The following is a 20,472-nucleotide window of genomic DNA, read 5'->3' as shown; positions in this document are numbered from 1 at the left end:
AAGATGAAAGAACCCTATGCAATGTTCTCTCATAAGAGAAGGGAATGTCACTTCCCTTAATAGGTTACCAGGTCCAGAGCCACCCTTCCCCAACCCTCAGATGGGATTCATGAATTATTGAGGGGAAGCTGAGAGGCTGAGAGGCCGTGGACTGTGGAGAGGTGGTGACCGCAGGGTCTGGTTTGAGCCAGGCAGCTCAGCCTCCTTGATCGGCCCTCATGGTCTCTCGCAACCCACATGCCATGCTGACCGTAGTGGTAGAAGTGGAGTCGGGGAAGGGATCAGGTAAGAAGCTCTCCACGTTTGTACTCTGAGGGAGTGAAGCCCAGGAGAGCCTCTTGGAAGAGGGGAGGGCTGGGCCAGCTTGGGTTGGGAAACTGAGGCAAAGGTTGAGGGCAGGACTCAGGAATCCTGGAGCCAGTTTTCCTTATGACAGCTGATATGAAGTCCTCCTTTCTCAGGCCCTGTGGATACCTGTAGCCCCACACTCCTGGTGGAGCCCACAAATATCCGTTTGCTTCAGCTTGGGACTCTGGAGACTCAGGTGGATGGGCAGTGTGTGTCAGGGGACGGGGGGTGGGGGTGAAGGGGTGGGGCGGAGGGTGCAGGGGAAGATGGGACTATCACAGTTGACCCCGGCCCTGCCCACAGGAACAAAGCTTCACCTTTGACAGAGTCCTGGGCCCTAATGCTGCTCAGGTAGGAAGGTCTGGGAGGGTGATGAGAGGAGGGTGAGAGCCCTCAGGCCCCTGGGTCCTGGGGTACTGGCTGCCTCCTGAGCTCCTTTGCTCAGGGCACCTGAGTCAGTGGAATGTGCCTGTATTTCCCTGCAGGAGGCAGAGCAGGAGCTGCTGGCACGTGTCCAATCCACACTGGGCTCTGTGGGCCGAGGATACAGTGTGGCCCTGTTGCTCCGAGGCAGGGAAACAGAGGCACCTCGACTCGTGCCTCAGGTGAGTCCCAGAGGAGTCACCAGGGCACAGGCCGCATGCGGCACAGGGATTACCTCTCCCAGAGACTTCTGAGAATCTTCCTTCTCCACATCAGCTCTCAGTAGGGCTCCTACAGCAAGCACCCTGTTGATCAAGGCAGGATGTTTTGCCAGGGTCAATTTACGCAGCTATTGGGAAGTCAGAGTAATCCCAGATCTTTGGGAGGCCAAGATGGGTGGATCACCTGAGGTCAGGAGTTTGAGACCAGCCTGGCCAACATGGCAAAAACCCATATCTACTAAAAATTTAAAAAATTAGCTGGGTGTGGTGGTGGGCAACTGTAATCCCAGCTTCTTGGGAGGCTGAGACAGAAGAATTGCTTGAATCCAGGAGGCAGAGGTTGCAGTGAGCCGAGATCATGGCACTGCACTGCAGCCTGGGTGACGAGAGCAAAACTCTGCCTCAAAAAAAAAAAACCAAAATAAAAAAAAATTTTTTTCCTTGTTACTGATATCCTTCCAAGGAAAAAATTTTTTAATTAAAAAATAAAGGAAGGTGAGAAGCTGGTGCTAATAGGTTGAGGGTTAGAGAGGGGTGGCATGAAAAGATCAAATATCCAAGGAGATCTGATTTTCATAGTTCCTGGTAATACTAATGGTAAGCTTGGAAGTTTTATTGTGGGGACATCATCAGAATGCCCCCAAATCAAAATAGCCGCCTCAGAACATGTCGTGAATCCCTGTGCAGCAAACAGCAGGTCCCACTGAGAATGTCTGCTCACTTTCCGGCTTGCTGTGAACATAAAGACTGGTGCTATTTCTACCCTGGATGCCATGTCCCCAGTATAGGGCATGACACGGACTTCACTCTCAGGAAATGTTGAAGGACAGCTTTATGCTTTCTTAATCCACGTTGAACGCTTCTCCACTTTAGCTGCTGCAGATGCTGTTTGAGGAAGCTCTGCCCCAAAGCTGTTCTGATCCTGTGCTTAGCACTCTTAGCCTGGTGCAGGTGAGACCCTTGCAGGAGGGGAGAGAGTGGGATCTGGGAACCAGGGCCAGGGTGATGCTGCAGAAGGAGCCCGAGGTCTGTGGGGAGCCAGAAAGCATGCGTCCAGCCTCACTCTGCTGCTCACCAGCATGGGTGTACCTCTCTGAGGTCTCCTCTCCTCTGACTGCAAAAAGGCTGAATTCTTGGTGCCCTGTTTGGCTCCCAGGAGGATCATGTGAGCTGAAGGTAGGTAAAGGCTCAGTTTATAACATGTGTGCTTGTGTGACCCCCAGTTCAGCCCTAGAGGAAGAACCCGGGACCTGCTCTCTCCAGGGGTGGAGAACCTGTCAGTGCTGGTTGTGGCCCCTCTGGGCTTGTGAGTGTTCAGGGCGCAGTGGAGTCTGAGGGTGCTTGTCTTAAGGCAGGGCTGCCTCCCCCAAGCTGAGCCTTTGGGGGTGTCCACCAACTGCCACCTCAGGGGAAGGAAGCTCTGAGCTTGGGGTCATGCTTACAGGGTCAGGGGCTGCTCTCAGGATCACCCCTGACCCTCTTCCTTCATCCCATGTGCCCATCCCTCCTACTTCCTTCACCCCACTTAACACCTCTTCAACTCACACCACCTCAATTCCATTCCCAGCCCCATGTCCTGACTCTGTCATTGTCACACCGGGTGATTTTGAGCATCTCGCTGAGCAGGACTTCAGTTTCTCCATCTGTAAAATGGGAGTGACCCCAACTACCCTATTCGCAGGAAGGAAAATAAAATCATGAGGATGAGAAACGTTTAGAGAAGTAGACTGAACCTGGAGCCTTTGGTTGATTCTTACAGGCTATGGGGACCTCCATGGGCTCCCCATGTAGAGGTTCAGGGGGGCTGGGCAGAACCCTGTTACTTGGGAGCTGAGCTCAGCCTCCCCGTCCTCTAGGGTGGTAGAAGATGCCACTGAAGTGGAGGTGTCTGACTTAAGAGCTGCCTCAGAGCTGTACTTGCAGGCCACAGCAGGTGAAGGCAGGTGAGGACAGGAGAGTATTTGTCACCCCATCCCCACTAGGCATTTGGCCTGAGTCCACCCTCTCCTCCACAGGGCCTGCTGTCTGCTCACTCTCACTGTGTCCTGCCGAGGGCCTGACCCTCCTGAGGGTCCCAGAACCCAGGATCCTATGGATCCTGCAGCTCCCAGAAGCCCCGTAAGTCTGAGGGGACCTTCTGACTGCATTGAGGAGTGAGGTGGGGAGCTGAATTATAGACGTAAAGGCCCAGAGTAGCATCAAAGCCTCTCCCGTCCTCAACCCCATAATAAGAGCATCCCAGAACACAAGTTAAGCCCCATTGTTGGCAGATGATGTGGTCAAAACAGAGAAGTGAAACCGATAAATAAAAATAAATATTTCCTAGCCTGGCCAACCTGCCAAAATCCCATCTCTACAAAAAATACCAAAAAAATTAGCCAGGCATGGTGGCACACATCTGTAGCCACAGCTACTCAGGAGGCTGAGGTGGGAGGACTGCTTGAGCCCAGGAGGTTAAGGATGCAATGAGCACCACAGCCTGGGCGACAGAGTGAGTCTCAAATAAATAAAGAAATAACTATCTCCAGGCATTGCTTTTTTTTTTTTTTTTACATACGTTGATAAATGCACTAGGATCAGTTTTGCAAATAACGTCTTCAAGCATTTTTCAGATTTTTTGTTTTCTACCACTTTTTAATTTTTACATTACTAATTCCTTTTCAGCTACTTATATCTCTTCTGATCTATCAGACTGAAAACTTGGAAAGAACCTAAATGTTCAAAGCCAAGACTGGGAAATTCCCAAAAAATCGTATCTTCATGTCCCACATTACATCCTTTGCTCAAAAGTTATGAAAACATGAAGTAATAACAGGAAATAGTTATTTCAAACCAGCTCACGAATTTGGTAATATCATGGAAATGTTGCCAAGTTCAGAAGTGCCTGAAAACAAATTACAGTAAAACAGAAAAGAATAGGAAAATGTACCCCAAATTCCAAACTATTCTAAAGTCTTTTCTTTCTTTTATCATGTATGTTTCTTTTTTAAAAAAATAACAGCTTTATTTATTTATTTGTGTGTGTGTGTGTGTGTGTGTGTGTGTGTGTGTGTGACAGAGTTTCGCTCTCGTTACCCAGGCTGGAGTGCAATGGCGCGATCTCGGCTCACCGCAACCTCTGCCTCCTGGGTTCAGGCAATTCTCCTGCCTCAGCCTCCTGAGTAGCTGGGATTACAGGCATGCGCCACCATGCTCAGCTGATTTTTTGTATTTTTAGTAGAGACGGGGTTTCACCATGTTGACCCGGATGGTCTCGATCTCTTGACCTCGTGATCTACCCGCCTCGGCCTCCCAAAGTGCTGGGATTACAGGCGTGAGCCACCGCGCCTGGCCAAATAACGGCTTTATTAACATATAATTTATACACCCTAAAGTTCACTCTTTTGAAATGTACAGTTCAGTGGTTTTTAGTATATTCACAGATTGTGCATCGATCACTTTCTAATTTTAGAACATTTCATCACTGCAGAAAGGAAACCTGCTCCCATTTGCAGGCATTCCTCATCCTGCCCCCAACTCCCGGCCCAAGGCAATCACTAATCTATTTTCTGTCTGTAATTTGCTACTCCGGGCTTTTCGTGTAAATGAAGGCATACAATATGTGGTCTTTCTCTCTGGCTTCTTTCACTTAGCATAATGTTTAGGTTTATCCACTTGGGTGAATCAGAACTTTATTATTTTTTATTGACCAATAATATTCCATTGTATGGCTATACCACATTTTGTTTATCCATTCATCCATTGATAGGCATTTGGGTTGTTTCCTACTTTTGTCTATTATATGTATTTTTTCTTTTTCTTTCTTTCTTTCTTTCTTTTTGAGACAGTCTCGTTCTGTCACTCAGGCTGCAACCTCCGCCTCCTGGGTTCAAGTGATTCTCCTGCCCCAGCCTCCCAAGTAGCTGAGTTTATAGGAGCTAATTTTTGTATTTTTAGTAGAGACAGCATTTCACCATATTGGCCAGGCTGGTCTCAAACTCCTGACCTCAGGTGATCTACCCACCTCAGTCTCCCAAAGTGCTGGGATTACATGCATAAGCCACCATGCCTGGCTATCTTTTCTTTTCTTTCTTTCTCTCTTTATTAGAGATGTGGTCTCACTTTGTTGCTGAGGTTGTTCTCAAACTTCTGGCCTCAAGCGATTCTCCCATCTCAGATTCCCAGGCACTGGGATTACAGGCATGAACCACTAAACCTAGCTACACTTTTGGTATATGTAAATTATGTTGCTATGAACATTCACATGTAAGTTTTTATTTAGACATGTGTTTTCAGTTATCTCAGACATATACCAAAAGTGGTATTGCTGGGTCATATGGTAACAGTTTAAAAGTTGTTTGTGCAGCCAGGCGCGGTGGCTCACGAGTGGCCTCACTTTGGGAGGCCGACGCGGGTGGATCACGAGGTCAAGAGATCAAGACCATCTTGGTCAACATGGTGAAACCCCGTCTCTACTAAAAATACAAAAAAAATAGCTGGGCATGGTGGTGCATGCCTGTAATCCCAGCTACTCAGGAGGCTGAGGCAGGAGAATTGCCTGAACCCAGGAGGCGGAGGTTGCGGTGAGCCGAGATCGCACCATTGCACTCCAGCCTGGGTAACAAGAGCGAAACTCCGTCTCAAAAAAAAAAAAAAAAAAAAAAAGTTGTTTGTATGTTTGTCTTTATTGAGATAAAGTCCACATAATATAAAATTAACCATTAACCATTTTATAATGTACAATTTAGTGACTTCTAGTACATTCACAATGTTGTGGAAACATCTAGTCCCATCATTTGGCTATTAAGAATACTGCTATGAACATTCATGTACAAGTATTTGCTTGAATACTTCTTTTCAATTCTTTTGGGTATTTACCTAGGAGTGGAATGGCTGGGCCATATGGATATGGTAAGTCTGTGGTTAGCTTTTGAAGAACTACCATGCTGCTTTCTACAGCACTGCACCATTTTGTATTTCCTCCAGCAATGTACAATGGTTCCAACTTCTCCACAATTACCAACATTTGTTATTTTCCATATTTTCTATTATGGGCAACCCAGTGGTTATGAAGTGACATCTCATTTTTATTTGATTTGCATTTCTCTAATGACCAATTATATTGAACATCTATTCATGTGCTTGTTGGCCATCGCTAGATCTTCTTTGGAGAAACATCTATTCAAATCCTTCACCCATTTTTAAATTGGGTTATTTGTGTTTTTCTTGTTATGAGTTCTTTATATATTCTGTATACTAGACCCTTATCAGATATGTGATTTGCAAACATTTTCTTCTGTTTTATAGGTTATCTTCTCCTTTTCTTTCTTTCTTTTTCCTCTTCTCTCTCTCTTTCTCTCTTTCTCTTCTTTCCAGGTGCCTGCCACCACGCCTGACTATCTTTTCACTTTCTTGATAGAGTCCTTTGATAGACCAAAGTTTAAAATTTTTATGAAGCCCAGTTTATCTGTTTTTCTAAGCAACCACTGCAAAATCCACGGTCAGGAAGATTCACCTCTAGGTTTTCTTCTAATAGTGTTATAGCTTGATCTCTTACATTTAGGACATTGATCCATTTTGAGTTAATTTTTTGTATTAGTATGGAGTAATGGTCCAACTTCCTTCTATCCATTTCTCCCAGCACCATTGGCTGAAGAGATTATTCTTTCCAATTGACTGGTCCTGGCTCCCTTGTGAAAAATCAGTTGGCCACATATGTATGAATTTATGTCAAGACTCTCAATTATATTGCATTGATTTATATAACCTTTATCATATTGTGAAACTTCCCTTTTATTTTTATGTTATTGACTATTTTTAATCATGAAAACATGTTAGTCCTTGTCAAAGGCTACCCTTATGGCAATGCCACACTGTATTAATTTAATTTAATTTTGTTTTATAGACAGGGTCTCCCTCTGTCACCTAGGCTGGACCGCAGTGATGCAATCAAGGCTCACTGTAGCCTTGACCTCTCAGGCTCAAGTGATCCTCCTGCCTCAGCCTTCCAAGTAGCTGGGACTACAGGTGCACCACCACACCTAGCTAATTTTTAAAAATTCTTTTTTTTAGACCGGGTGCGATGGCTCAAGCCTGTAATCCCAGCACTTTGGGAGGCCGAGGCGGGTGGATCATGAGGTCAAGAGATCAAGACCAACCTGGTCAACGTGGTGAAACCCCATCTCTACTAAAAATACAAAAAATTAGCTGGGCATGGTGGCGCGTGCCTGTAATCCCAGCTACTCAGGAGGCTGAGGCAGGAGAATTGCCTGAACCCAGGAGGCAGAGGTTGCAGTGAGCCGAGATTGCGCCATTGCACTCCAGCCTAGGTAACAAGAGCGAAATTCCATCTCAAAAAAAAATTTTTTTTTTTTTTTTGGTAGAAACAAGGGCTCGCTATTTTGCCCAGGCTGGTCTCAAACTCCTGGGCTCAAGCTTTAAGCTATCCTCCCACCTCAGCCTTCCAGAGTTTTGGGATTACAGGCATGAACCACTGGGCCCAGCCTGACACTATTTTATTTACTGTAGCTTTGTAGTAAGTTTTGAAATGGGAAAGTGTAAGTCCTTCAACTTTGTTCTTTTCAACATTGCTTTGGCTATTCAGGGCTCCATGCAATTCCATAGGAATTTTAGGATTTGGTTTTTCCATTTCTAAAAAAAAAGGCCATCATTGGGATTTTGATAGACATTGCATTGAATCTCTAGATTTGTTAGGGGAATACTGCCATCTTCATGGTATTGTCTTCCAATTCATGAACAATGAACACAGGCTGTTTTTTCATATACGTAAATTCTCTTTATTTCAAAAGTGTGTTGCAGTTTTCAGGGTATAAGGTTTACACCTCCTTGGTTAAATTTATTTCTTAGTATTTTATTATTTTTGTGGAATTTAAACAATTGCCTTTTTGGACTGTTCATTTCTAGTGTATAGAAATGCAACTATTTTTGGCTGGGCACTGTGGCTCATGCCTGCAATCCCAGCACTTTGGGAAGCCATCCTGGGAAAATCGCCTGAGCCCAGGAGTTTGACACCAACCTTGGCAATATAGTGAGACCCTTTCTCTACAAACAAATAAAAAAATTAGATGGGCATGATGGTGTGCGCTTGTAGTCCCATCTACTCAGTAGGCTGACATGGGAGGATCACTTGAGCCTGGGAGGTCTAGGCTGCAGTGAACCTTGATTGCATCACTGCACACCAGCCTGGGCAACAGAGCTAGACCCTATCTCAAAAAAACAGAAAAAAAAAAAAAATACAACCAATTTTTGCGTGTTGATTTTGTATTCTGCAACTTTACTAAATTTGTTTATTAGTTCTCATGGTTCCTTTTGGATATGAATTTTTTAGGATTTTCTGTGTATAAAACTATATCATCTGCAAATTGAGATAGTTTTATTTCTTCCTTTCCTATTTCAATAATTTAGTTTCTTTTTCTTGCCTGATTGTTCTGGCCAGAACTTTTATTACAAGGCTGAATGGCCACGGTGATAGTAGCCATACTTATATTGTTCTTTTTTTTTAAAATTTATTTTTATTTTTATTTATTTATTTTTGCATCTCTCCCTCCCATTTCACTTATATTGTTCTTGACCTGAGGGGAAACAGTTTAGTCTTTCAGGATTGCTTATGATATTCGCTGTGGGTTTTTCTATATATGCCCTTAATTATGTTATGAAATTTCCCTTTTATTCCTATTTTGTTGATTATTTTTCCCATGAAAGGATGTTGGATACTGTCAAAGGCTTTTCTGCATCTGTTGCAATTATTCTCAGATTTTTTTCTTCATTCTATTAACGTGGTATATTATATATTGATTTATTTTCATGTTGAACTACCCTTGCATTCCTGGGATAAATCTCAGTTGATTATGATGTATAATTCTTCTAATATTCAGCAGATTTCATTGGCTAGTATTTTATTGAGGGATTTTGCACCTACATTCAGAATGATATTAGTGTGTAATTTTATTTTCTTGTGTTGTCTTTGGTTTTGGTATTGGGGCAATGTATGTTGGTCTCATAGGATGAGTTAGAAAGTCTTCCTTTTTCTTCTATTTTTTGGAGCAGTTTGAGAGAATTTGGTGTTACTTTTTCTTCAACTGTTTGCTAGAATTCACCAGTGAAGCCATTTGGTCCTGAGTTTTTCCTTTGTTGGGAGGTTTTTGATTATTGATTCAATCTCTTTACCTGGTATAGGTCTTTTGGGTTTTTTTTTCTTTTCTTTTTTTTTTTTTAGACAGAGTTTTGCTCTTGTTACCCAGGCTGGAGTGCAATGGCGCGATCTCGGCTCACCGCAACCTCCGCCTCCTGGGTTCAGGCAATTCTTTTGCCTCAGCCTCCTGAGTAGCTGGGATTACAGGCACGTGCCACCATGCCCAGCTACTTTTTTTTTTTTAAATATTTTTAGTAGAGACGGGGTTTCATCATGTTGACCAGGATGGTCTCGATCTCTTGACCTCGTGATCCACCTGCCTCGGCCTCCTGAAGTGCTGGGATTACAGGCATGAGCCACCACGCCCGGCCTACCTGGTATAGGTCTATTCAGAATTTCTGTTTCTTCTGGAGTCAGTTTTGGTCATTTGTGTCTTTCTAGGAATTTGTCTATTTCATCCAGGTTCTCTAATTTGTTGATATGTAATTGTTTGTGGCATTCTCTTGTAATTCTTTTTATTTCTGTAAGGTTGGTAGCAATGTCCTCACTTTCATTTCTAATGTTAGTAATATGAGTCTTCTGCCTTTCTTAGTCAATCTAGCTAAAGGTTTGTCCATTTTAAATTTTTTAAGAGAAAACGATGTGAAAACTATGTATTTGGGCACAAAAATGTAATGAGCAGCAAGAAACCATATTCTATCAGTTATGACATTCTGTAATCTAGGAACACAGAAAATTTTGTTATTAAGACATGCCAAGAGGAAAAAGAACTCTGTAAAGTCCTATTCAATTTACTTTGTTAGGGAAAAGGATGTTTATTTGGCTCTTGTCACAGTTCTATTATGTCTACTCTCCTTCTAAGTTCAGCTTCGATTCTATCTAATTCTCACTTTGCTTCTTCAACTTGAGCAAGAGATGGATTAGGTATTAAGTCTAAAAGGGACTTCAATTTTTTCTCCAAAGGTATAGTCTATTATAATTTTGCCAGTTTCTCTGACAATGCTACTAGGGACTGATGAGACAGAGAAGCATCCATGCCTCTGGCTGAAAGTTGCTCCTCTGCAGCTTTGATTCCGAATCTGAATTCCTCTGACTTTGCTTTTAGAAAGTCCATATTCTGATGATGATGATCCACTTTGGCCCTTTCTGTAAAAAGAAGCAACCCTGCTTTCTTGAAATCTTCTTGTAGACATTTTTCTAATACTAAAGTTGCAGTTAGATTTTTTTTCAAGTTTTTCCAGTTCAATCTTGATTTCTTCACTTTTGGATTTGGTGTAAAAGACATCAGAGGTCCAATCATTCACTGCAGAGATAAAACTAGCTAGAGGGGTCTCCTTTGTTTCAAGGGCCACCACACTGTCAACCAAAGCGTTCATATACCTGGAACCAGAGCTAGACACACTGGCAGGGGAAAAATTCATATTCTCCATGAGAAGATCTTGAAGATACTTCTGACTCATATTCACTTGCTTTCTGCTTCAAGTCCTCTATTATCAGATAGACATCACTGTCCCGGACCCTGTTGTGTTCTGAAAGGTGGTGTAAAATCTCTGTGGTCCATGGGTTCACCTCGTACTGTGGAATGGGGTGATCTTCAAATTTTTTTTTTTTTTTTTTTTTTTTGAGACAGAGTCTCACTCTGTCGCCAGGCGCCAGGCTGGAGTACAGTGACAGTCTCGGCTCACTGCAACTTCTGCCTCCTGGGTTCAAGCAATTCTCCTGCCTCAGCCTCCCGAGTAGCTGGGACTACAGGCGCATGCCACCACGACCAGCTAAATTTTGTACTTTTAGTAGAGACGGGGTTTCACCATGTTGGCAAGGATGGTCTTGATTTCTTGACCTCGTGATCCGCCTGCCTTGGCCTCTCAAAGTGCTGGGATTACAGGCTTGAGCCACCGCGTCCGGCCCTCTTCAAATATTTTTTTAACCATGCAGCAACCTGCATTTCTCTCTCCTCCAGTGGATCTGTAGCTACCGCTCCCACCCATTTTAAAATATTTTTCAAGAAATCAACTTTGGTTTCATTGATTTTCTATTATTTTATATTCTCTTTTTCATTTATCTTTGTTTGGATCTCTATTCTTTTCTTTATTCTGTTAGCTTTGAGTTTATTTTTCTTCTTTTTTATTTTTTCTAGTTTATTTTTTTGAGGTGTCTAGTTAAATTATTGGTTATAGAGCTTTCTTTTTAATGTAGGCATTTACACTTACACATTTCTCTCTGAGCACTACTTTTACTTTATCCTGTAAGTATTGATATGTTGTGTTTTTGTTTTCATTATTCTGAAAGTATTTTCTGATTTTTCCATGTGATTTCTTTTCTGACCCATTGGTTGTTTGATTTCTACATATTTGTGAATTTTTCAGTTTCTCTTCTGTTACTCATTTCTAGTTTATTCCACTATGGCCAGAGAAGATACTTGGTGTGACTTTAACTTTTTTTTTTTTTTTTTTTTTTTTTGAGATGGAGTTTTGCTCTTGTTACCCAGGCTGGAGTGCAATGGCGCGATCTCGGCTCACCGCAACCTCCGCCTCCTGGGCTCAGGCAATTCTCCTGCCTCAGCCTCCTAAGTAGCTGGGATTACAGGCACACACCACCATGCCCAGCTAGTTGTTGTTGTTGTTGTTTTTTTTTGTATTTTTAGTAGAGATGGGGTTTCACCATGTTGACCAGGATGGTCTCGATCTCTCGACCTCATGATCCACCCGCCTCGGCCTCCCAAAGTGCTGGGATTACAGGCTTGAGCCACCGCGCCCGGCCAACTTTAACTTTTAAATATTATTGACACTTGCTTTGTGGCCTAGCATATGGTCTACCTTCGGGAATGTTCTGTGCATTTGAGAAGAATGTGTATTCTGTTATTTTGGGATTGAGTGTTCTAAATATGTCTTTTATGTCTAAATGGTTTAGTGTTACTTAAGTCCTCTACTTTCTTATTGATCATTTGGCTACTTGTTCTGCTTAGTATTGAAACTGGAGAAGCTGGGTGTAGTGGCATGCACCTGTAATCTCAACTACTCAGGAGGCTGAGGCAGGAGGATCGCTTGAGCCTAGGAGTTCAAGACCAGCCTGGGCAATATAGTGAGATCTTATCTCAAAAAAAGGAAAAAGAAAAAGAAGAGTATTGAAGTCTCCAATACTCTAGAACTATTTCTCCCTTCATTTCTGTCAACTTTTGCTTCACATAGTTGCTGTATTGTCAGGTGCATACATGTTTATATTTGTTTTATCTTTTTGATGAATTGAACATTTTATGAATATATAATGTGCTTGTCTCTTGTAACAGTTTTTGACTTACAGTCTGTTTGGTGTGATATTTACATAGCCACCACAGACTCTTTTAGTTGCTATTTGCATGGAATATCTTTTTCCATTTTCTTACTTTTTTTTTTTTTTTTTTTTTTTTTTTGAGACGGAGTTTCGCTCTTGTTACCCAGGCTGGAGTGCAATGGCGCGATCTCGGCTCACCGCAACCTCCACCTCCTGGGTTCAGGCAATTCTCCTGCCTCAGCCTCCTGAGTAGCTGGGATTACAGGCATGTGCCACCATGCCCAGCTAATTTTTTGTATTTCTAGTAGAGACGGGGTTTCACCATGTTGACCAGGATGGTCTCGATCTCTCGACCTCGTGATCCACCCGCCTCGGCCTCCCAAAGTGCTGGGATTACAGGCTTGAGCCACCGCGCCCGGCCCCATTTTCTTACTTTTAACTTATTTGTGTCTTTGGATCTAAAGTGGGTCTTGGCTGGCCACGGCACCTGATGCCTGTAATCCCAACACTTTGGGAGGCCAAAGTGGAAGAATCACTTGAGTCCAGAAGATTGAAACCAGCCTGGGCAACATAGTAAGATCCCATCTCTACCAAAAAATAAAAATATCTAGATATGGTGGCACACACCTGTAGTACCAGCTACTTGGAGGCTGAGGCAGGAGGATCACTTGAGCCTGGGAGGTTGAGGCTGCAGTGAGCCTTGATCACATCACCATACTCTAGCCTGGGCAACAGAGTGAGACCCTGTCTCTTAAAAAAATAAAGAAAATGGGCCGGGCGCGGTGGCTCAAGCCTGTAATCCCAGCACTTTGGGAGGCCGAGGCGGGTGGATCACGAGGTCGAGAGATCGAGACCATCCTGGTCAACATGGTGAAACCCCGTCTCTACTAAAAATACAAAAAACTAGCTGGGCATGGTGGTGCGTGCCTGTAATCCCAGCTACTCAGGAGGCTGAGGCAGGAGAATTGCCTGAACCCAGGAGGTGGAGGTTGCGGTGAGCCGAGATCGCGCCATTGCACTCCAGCCTGGGTAACAAGAGCGAAACTCCGTCTCAAAAAAAAAAAAAAAAAAAAAAAAAAGAAAATAAAATGAGCCTCTTGTAGACAATTATGGGCTTTTAAAAAAATCTCTTCTTCCAAACTCTGTTATTTAACTGGGGAGTTTATTCCATTTACCTTTAAAGTAATCACTGATAACAAGGACTTACTTCTGCCATTTTGCTATTTGGCTATATATTTTTGTTTCTTAAATCTTCTAATATTGCCTTTTGCATTAATAGATTTTTTGCAATGTGCTGTATTGATTTTTTTCTCATTACCTTTTTGATGTTTTTTTCCTTCTTTTTTCCTTTTTCAGTTTCTTTCCTCTGACAGGATCCAAGACACTCAGTTTGCTTGAGTTTTTTTTTTTTTTTTTTTTGAGACGGAGTTTCACTCTTGTTACCCAGCCTGGAGTGCAATGGCGCGATCTCGGCTCACCGCAACCTCTGCCTCCTGGGTTCAGGCAATTCTCCTGCCTCAGCTTCCTGAGTAGCTGGGATTACAGGCACGTGCCATCATGCCCAGCTAATGTTTTGTATTTTTAGTAGAGACAGGGTTTCACCATGTTGACCAGGATGGTCTCGATCTCTCGACCTCGTGATCCACCCACCTCGGCCTCCCAAAGTGCTGGGATTACAGGCTTGAGCCACCGCGCCCGGCCTGCTTGAGTTTTAAAATGACATTTCCTTTGCCCCAATTAATGAGCAATAAAGACATAAATCCATTTGGCCAACTGAACAGGGGTTTTTTCCCCATATTTTAAAAAGTTCTTTTTCTATTGGCCAGGGATAGTGGCACAGGCCTGTGGTCCTAGCTACTCAGGAGGCTGAAGTGGGAGGATTGCTGGAGCCTAGAAAGTTGAGGCTGCAGTGAGCCGTGACCATGCTACTGCACTCTAGCCTGGGTGACAGAGTGAGACCCTGTCTTAAAAACAAAACAAAACTGATTTTCCTTGTGGCCATCTTGGAGATTACAATTAATATCTTAAATTTAAAACAATCTCTTTAGGCACAATGGTATGCACCTGTAATCCCAGCTACTCAGGAGGCTGAGGCAGGAGGATCTTTTGAACCCAGGAGTTTGAAACCAGCGTGGGCAACATAGTGAAACCTTATCTAGAAAAAAGCCAAGCGCAGTGGCTCACACCTGTAATGCCAGCGTTCTGGGAGACTGAGGTGGGCAGATCATGAGGTCAGGAGATTGAGACCATCCTGGCTAACACGGTGAAACCCTGTCTATACTAAAAATACAAAAATTAGCAGGGCGTGGTGACACGCACCTGTAGTCCCAGCTACTGGGTAGGCTGAGGCAGGAGAATCACTTGAACCCAGGAGGCAGAGGTTGCAGTGAGCCAAGATCACACTCCAGCCTGGGCAACAGAGCAAGACTCTGTCTCAAAAAAAAAAACAAACAGAAAACATCTAGCAATCTAGCTTGAATTAATACCAACGTAGCCTCAATATTCATAAAGATTTTACCTAATATATCTGCATCTTTTCTTGTTATGTTGCTAATGTCACAAATTGTATCTGTATACATTGTATGCCAATTATCATAGGTTTACAATTATTTTATGCATTTGTTTTTTAAATCATATAGACAAAAAACAGGAGTTACAAACCAAAAATGCAATAACACAGGCTTTTATATTTATACATGTAGTTACCTTATTATTGTTCCTTATTTCTTTATATGGCTTCAAGTTACATCTAGTGTCCTTTCATTTCAGGCTGATGAACTCTCTTTAGCATTTTTGGTAAGGCAAGTCTCCTGGCCAGGAATTACTTCAGCTTTGATTTATCTGGGAGTGTCATAATTTTGCCTTCATTTTTGAAGGATAGTTTTGCCCGATATATAATTCTTGATTAGCAGGGTTTTTTTTTTAAAGCACTTTAAATACCGTTGTCTCTTGGTATCTTTTTGGGGATTGGTTCCAGGACCCTCCTGCAGATATCAACATTCACAGACACTCAAGTATCTTATATAAAATGGTGTGGACAAGGCATGGTGGCTCACGCCTGTAATTCCAGCCTTTAGGACGCAGAAGCAGAAGGATTGCTTGAGCCCAGGAGTTTGAAACCAGCCTGGGTAACATAGTGAGATCTTGTCACTACAAAAAAATAAAAATTTAAAAAGACTGTAAAAAAAATAATAATAGCTACTCGAGAGGCTGAAGCAATAGCTTGAGTCCAGGAGGAGAAAGCTTCAGTGAGCTATGATCACACTACTAGCCTGGGTGACAGAGCAAGACCTTGCCTAAAAAAAAATACTAATAAAAATAGCCAGGCATGGTGGCTCAAACCTGTAATCTCAGCACTTTGGGAGGCCAATGCGGGCAGATCATTTGAAATCAGGAATTTGAGATCAGCCTGGGCAACATGGTGAAACCCTGTATCTACTAAAAATATAAAAATCAGCTGCGGGTGGTGGTGCATGCCTGTAACTCCAGCTACTGGGGAGGCCAAGGCAGGAAAATTGCTCAAACCCAGGAGATGGAGGTTGCATTGAGCTGAGATCATGCTACTGCACTCCAGCCTGGGTGACAGAGTGAGACTCCATCTAAAAAGAAAAACAACAACACACACACAAAAACTAATAAAAATAAAAAATAGAATGTTATAATATCTGCCCAAAACCTACGTACATCCTCCCACATACTTTAAATCATCTCTAGATTACTTATAATTCCTAATACAATGTAAATGCTATGTAAATTGTTGTTATACTATACAGTTTAGGGAATCGTGAGAAGAAAAAGTCTGTACATGCTCAGTACAGACAAAATCATTCTCCCAGGTATTTTTGATTCATGCTTGGTTGAATCTACAGATGCAGAGCCTATGGATATAAAGGGCCAACTTTATGTTATGTCCTTGGTTTCTGGAACTGAATCTGTTTTTAGTATTATTGAAGACCCATTGCACATAATAAGCTGCTTCTCTCTTGCTGTTTTCAAGATTCTCTCTTTATCTTTGTGTGTGTTTTTTTTTTGTTTTTCCTCTTTCCTTTTTTTGTTGTTCAAAGGTGGTATTCCTTATATTCACAGAAGCCTTCATTTTGTTATTTTGGTGGTTAGCCAGTGACCTAACATATAATTTCTTAAATTCCTGGGGCCAAAAAAGTAGTTTTTTTTTTTTTTTTTTTTTTTTTTTGAGATGGAGTTTCACTCTTGTTACCCAGGCTGGAGTGCAATGGCGCGATCTCGGCTTACCGCAACCTCCGCCTCCTGGGTTCAGGCAATTCTCCTGCCTCAGCCTCCTGAGTAGCTGGGATTACAGGCACGCGCCACCACGCCCAGCTAATTTTTTGTATTTTTAGTAGAGATGGGGTTTCACCATGTTGACCAGGATGGTCTCGATCTCTCGACCTTGTGATCCACCCGCCTCAGCCTCCCAAAGTGCTGGGATTACAGGCTTGAGCCACTGCGCCCGGCCAAAAAAGTAGTTTTGTTTTGTTTTTTAAAAAAGAAGAATAAAGAAACGAATAAAAAGAAGAAAGAAGAAAATGAAAAAAAAAGGAAGGAAGGAAAAAAGAAAAAATTTTCTATTTCCTCACAGATTGGCTCTGTATGGAGTCACTCCTAAGCTTAGCTAGGCACTTTACAGCTCTATTTTCGCCTTCACTTCCTGCTTGTGCTGAGCCCAAAGACCAGAGAGAGATGAAAGTTTATTGCCTTATTGGGCCTTTTCTGCACATGAGTCCTACCCTGGGGGTGTGCTTTCTAGGCTCTCTAGTACACATGGAAACTTTTTGAAGCCCTTATTCTTCCAAAAATATCACTCCCAAATTTTTCCCGGTTTTTCAGGTGTCAGTTGTTTGCCCCAACTGTCATTTTTGCTCCAGGTAGCAGTGTCTTGTTCTTTTGTTCTTCAGCAATTTTCAGGAAACAACCTCTGTTTAGCTGCTCTGCCTTGAGAGAGTTCTGAGATAGGTGAAGCAAAGAGAATTTCCTTTCATCAGTTCTTTGGAGGAAACTCCAGACAATCAAAAAGACAAACACAATTCATTGGGAACAAGATCTTCTCTGCTTCCTCCCTAACTAGGAACCCCCACCAGAAATTTGAGCTGCTGTCTTCAAGACTAGCTCTGTGCTGGGGAAGGGGTTGGAGTTAGGGTAAGTTAAAACATCAGACGGGGTGTGGTGGCTCACGCCTGTAATCCAAGCACTTTGGAGGCCAAGGCAGGTGGATCACCTGAGGTCGGAAGTTCAAGACCAGCCGGCCCAACATGGTGAAACCCTGTCTTTAAAAACAAAACAAAACACCATAGAGATCTCTTCCATATTTAAGTTGCCTTTCTCCTGGTTAAGCATTGGTTGCTGTAAACCTCTATCTTTCAGAGTTAAAATAAAGTTGTTTCTGGTCATTTTTGTTAGGTGTTTTGGGGGATGGATGGATTCTTGGAGTTCTTTCACTGATGTCATCTTCTTTATCCATTTTTAAATTGGGTTATTTGTCTTTTTATTATTGAGTTGTAAGAGCTCTTTATATATTCTGGGTACAAGTTACTTGTCAGGTACACAATTTAAAATTGTTTAGCATGAGAACATATTACTTTTTTTTTTTTTTGAGACAGAGTCTTGCTTTGTTGACTAGGCTGGAGTTCTGCCCTCTGGGTTCAAGCAATTCTCCTCGTTCAGCCTCCCTAGTAGCTGGAATTACAGGCATGTGCACACCTGGCAACTTTTTGTGTTTTTTGCAGAGATGGGGTTTCATCATGTTGGTCAGGCTGGTGTCAAACTCCTAACCTCAAGTTAGGATCTTTCAGCCTCAGACTCCCAAAGTGCTGGGATTACAGGCGTGAGCCACCATGCTCGCCAAGAATGTATTACTTCTGTAGTTTAAAAAATAATATTAATAAAATAAAGATCTACACAATGTTGCAGATCTGTCTAGTGATGCACAAACGTTTCTGGAAATAGTCGCCCTTTTTATCAGAGTGTAATTCTGTCCAATTTCTTTCCCCATCCACCAGAGGATATCACCTTTCTCCCTCTCTCCCTCTTGCAGAGACTGCACCCTGCTGCGGGTATTGGCTGGTAAAGTTGTTGGTGAGGAGGCGGAGGGCTCTTTGCCCTGGATTGTCTCACGCCTCTTGGAAGGAAACAACTACAGTGGCCTGCTTCTTCGTCTGGACCCTCAAGGTAGCCAGGGGAGAGTGTGGGGTTCTTTGGGAAGCTCTGAGATCTGTCCTTGGGCCTGCCTCTCCCATCACCCAACCAGCCTCAGCCCCAACCCCAGCCCAGAGAGAGAGCCTGACCCTTCAAGAGGGCCTGAGAGTGCCTAGGCTGACAGAAACTGGAAAGGCAAAGCAAGGTCAATAGTGAAAGTAACTCCTCACTCTTCAGAAGCCTTACACCACTTACCAAGCATTTTCGCACAAATGCCTTTGATTCTTAGCACAACCCCATGAGGCACAAATAATTTACAAATGAGGAAAGAGAGGCAGGTCTAATTTATAGATGAGGAGAGAGGTTATAAGAGAAGGGAAGGGACTCTTCTATTTTCACGTACTCATTAAAAGTCAAGCCTTAGCTGAGCACAGTGGCTCATGTCTGCCTGCAATCCCAGTATTTTGGGAGGCCGAGGCAGGTGGATCACTTGAGGTCAAGAGTTGGAGACTAGCCTGGTCAACATGGTGAAACCCTGTCTCTTACTAAAAATACAAAAATTGGCTGGGCACGGTGGTAGGCACCTGTAGTCCCAGCTACTTGGGAGGCTGAGGCAGGAGAATTGCTTGAACCTGGGAGGCAGAGGTTGCAGTGAGCCGAGATCATGCCACTGTACTCCAACCTGGGCAACAGAGTGAGACTTCATCTCAAAAATAAATAAATAAATAAATAAATAAATAAAGCCTCTGTGTTCTTAATGTAGAGGCTAGAGAAAGAAAAGAAACAAAAATCAACCCTCTGAAATGTTATGATGTCAGGGATTTGGGGGAGGTTATGGTGGGGGTATTGATCAACAGAAATGGCATAAGTTGATAACTATCAAAACCGGGTGACAGGGAGATGGCATTTCCTAAACTTTGTATATGTTTGAAATTTTCCATAATAAAGGAGTAAAAATATGGCTGGCTCTCTTCTCCAAAATCAACAAACACACTATCATTTGGCTAGCAAGTTCCCAGACCTTCCCCTGTGCTAGGCCCCTTGGAATGAGGAACATACGTTAGAGCGGTTCACACTCACAAGGATAAAGCAGTAAGGGCCAGACATGTTTATCTTCAGGCCAGTTTGGTATCATGATAAAGGGCATGGGCTTGAGTTTTGGTTCTGCCACTTGCTGAGAAGTGGCTTGACCTCTCTGAGCTTCCATTGCCTCATCTGGAAAATGTCAGGGGAGGCAGGATAGATTAGAGCTTTAGATTGGAGTGTTGTGTGGATAAAAGAGGCAATCCATGAGCAGCCTTAGTGAAGTGCCGTCAAGCACATGGAAAAGCCTGGTGGGGGTTAGATATTTTAATCAATAGTTCTACTATTGATAAAAACTAAAAGTATTATAGGCAGTACGCTTTGGAGTCCACAAGAAGGCGTAATTCACTTGAAGTGTCCCCTTACTAGGTAGCTCCCTGAGTTTGCTCCAGGCTGCTCTGTTGGGGGCCTCAGGAAGAAGGATGCAGGTGAGACAGGTGAGGCCCACCCTGTGGGATGCAGTAGAAGAGGCTCGGGCCCGCCGGGCTGGTCTGAGGCCCCTGCGTTTAAGCCTCCTTGGGGACACCCTGACGGACAGTGGACTAAGCCAGTTGGGCAGGGCACTGCGGGAGCTACAGGTAAGCAAGGTGAAGCCTGAGGGTACCTGGGCCAGCCATGGCCAGTGCCTACCTTGAACGCTTTCTCCATAGGTGGTAAAAGCGTGGAGCCAGTGCCCAAAAAGCCAGATGCCCAAAGGAGCCAGAAGTGAGGCGGTGGGGCTTCCAGAACCACAGGTATGTCTTCGCATTCACCCTTTTAGGAGCCTCATTTGTGTCTGCCTTCCGGTCGTCTTTCCAGGGCACTTTGAGGAAGACCTCCATCCATTCATTGACTTATTGATTCCCA

General features: G+C 43.3%; 1 protein-coding gene and 1 pseudogene across 3 annotated transcripts in view; one reads left to right on the top strand and one right to left on the bottom strand.

Moving 5' to 3' along the window:
• LOC104652350 (uncharacterized) overlaps positions 1 to 20,472 on the top strand; it is a 31,521-nt gene that overhangs the window by 6,140 nt on the left and 4,909 nt on the right. For 2 of the 3 annotated variants that reach the window (XR_012512363.1, XM_074380402.1), the window contains exons 2-3: positions 18,443 to 18,576; positions 20,277 to 20,360. Coding sequence is in view for 2 of the 3 variants with exons in the window: in XM_074380402.1 (XP_074236503.1) it covers positions 18,443 to 18,576; positions 20,277 to 20,360 (218 nt within the window). In the remaining variant the exon portion in view is untranslated. Of the gene's footprint in view, positions 1 to 613; positions 2,169 to 18,442; positions 20,205 to 20,276; positions 20,361 to 20,472 lie in introns of those variants that run through there. The other variant, XM_074380411.1, reaches the window with a different exon arrangement.
• Positions 7,367 to 12,816, bottom strand: LOC141580222 (HAUS augmin-like complex subunit 1 pseudogene; annotated as a pseudogene).

The sequence above is a fragment of the Saimiri boliviensis genome, chromosome 1, assembly GCF_048565385.1.
Source record: "Saimiri boliviensis isolate mSaiBol1 chromosome 1, mSaiBol1.pri, whole genome shotgun sequence".
Lineage (NCBI taxonomy): Eukaryota > Metazoa > Chordata > Mammalia > Primates > Cebidae > Saimiri > Saimiri boliviensis.
This window is presented reverse-complemented; position numbering and strand designations above follow the sequence as displayed.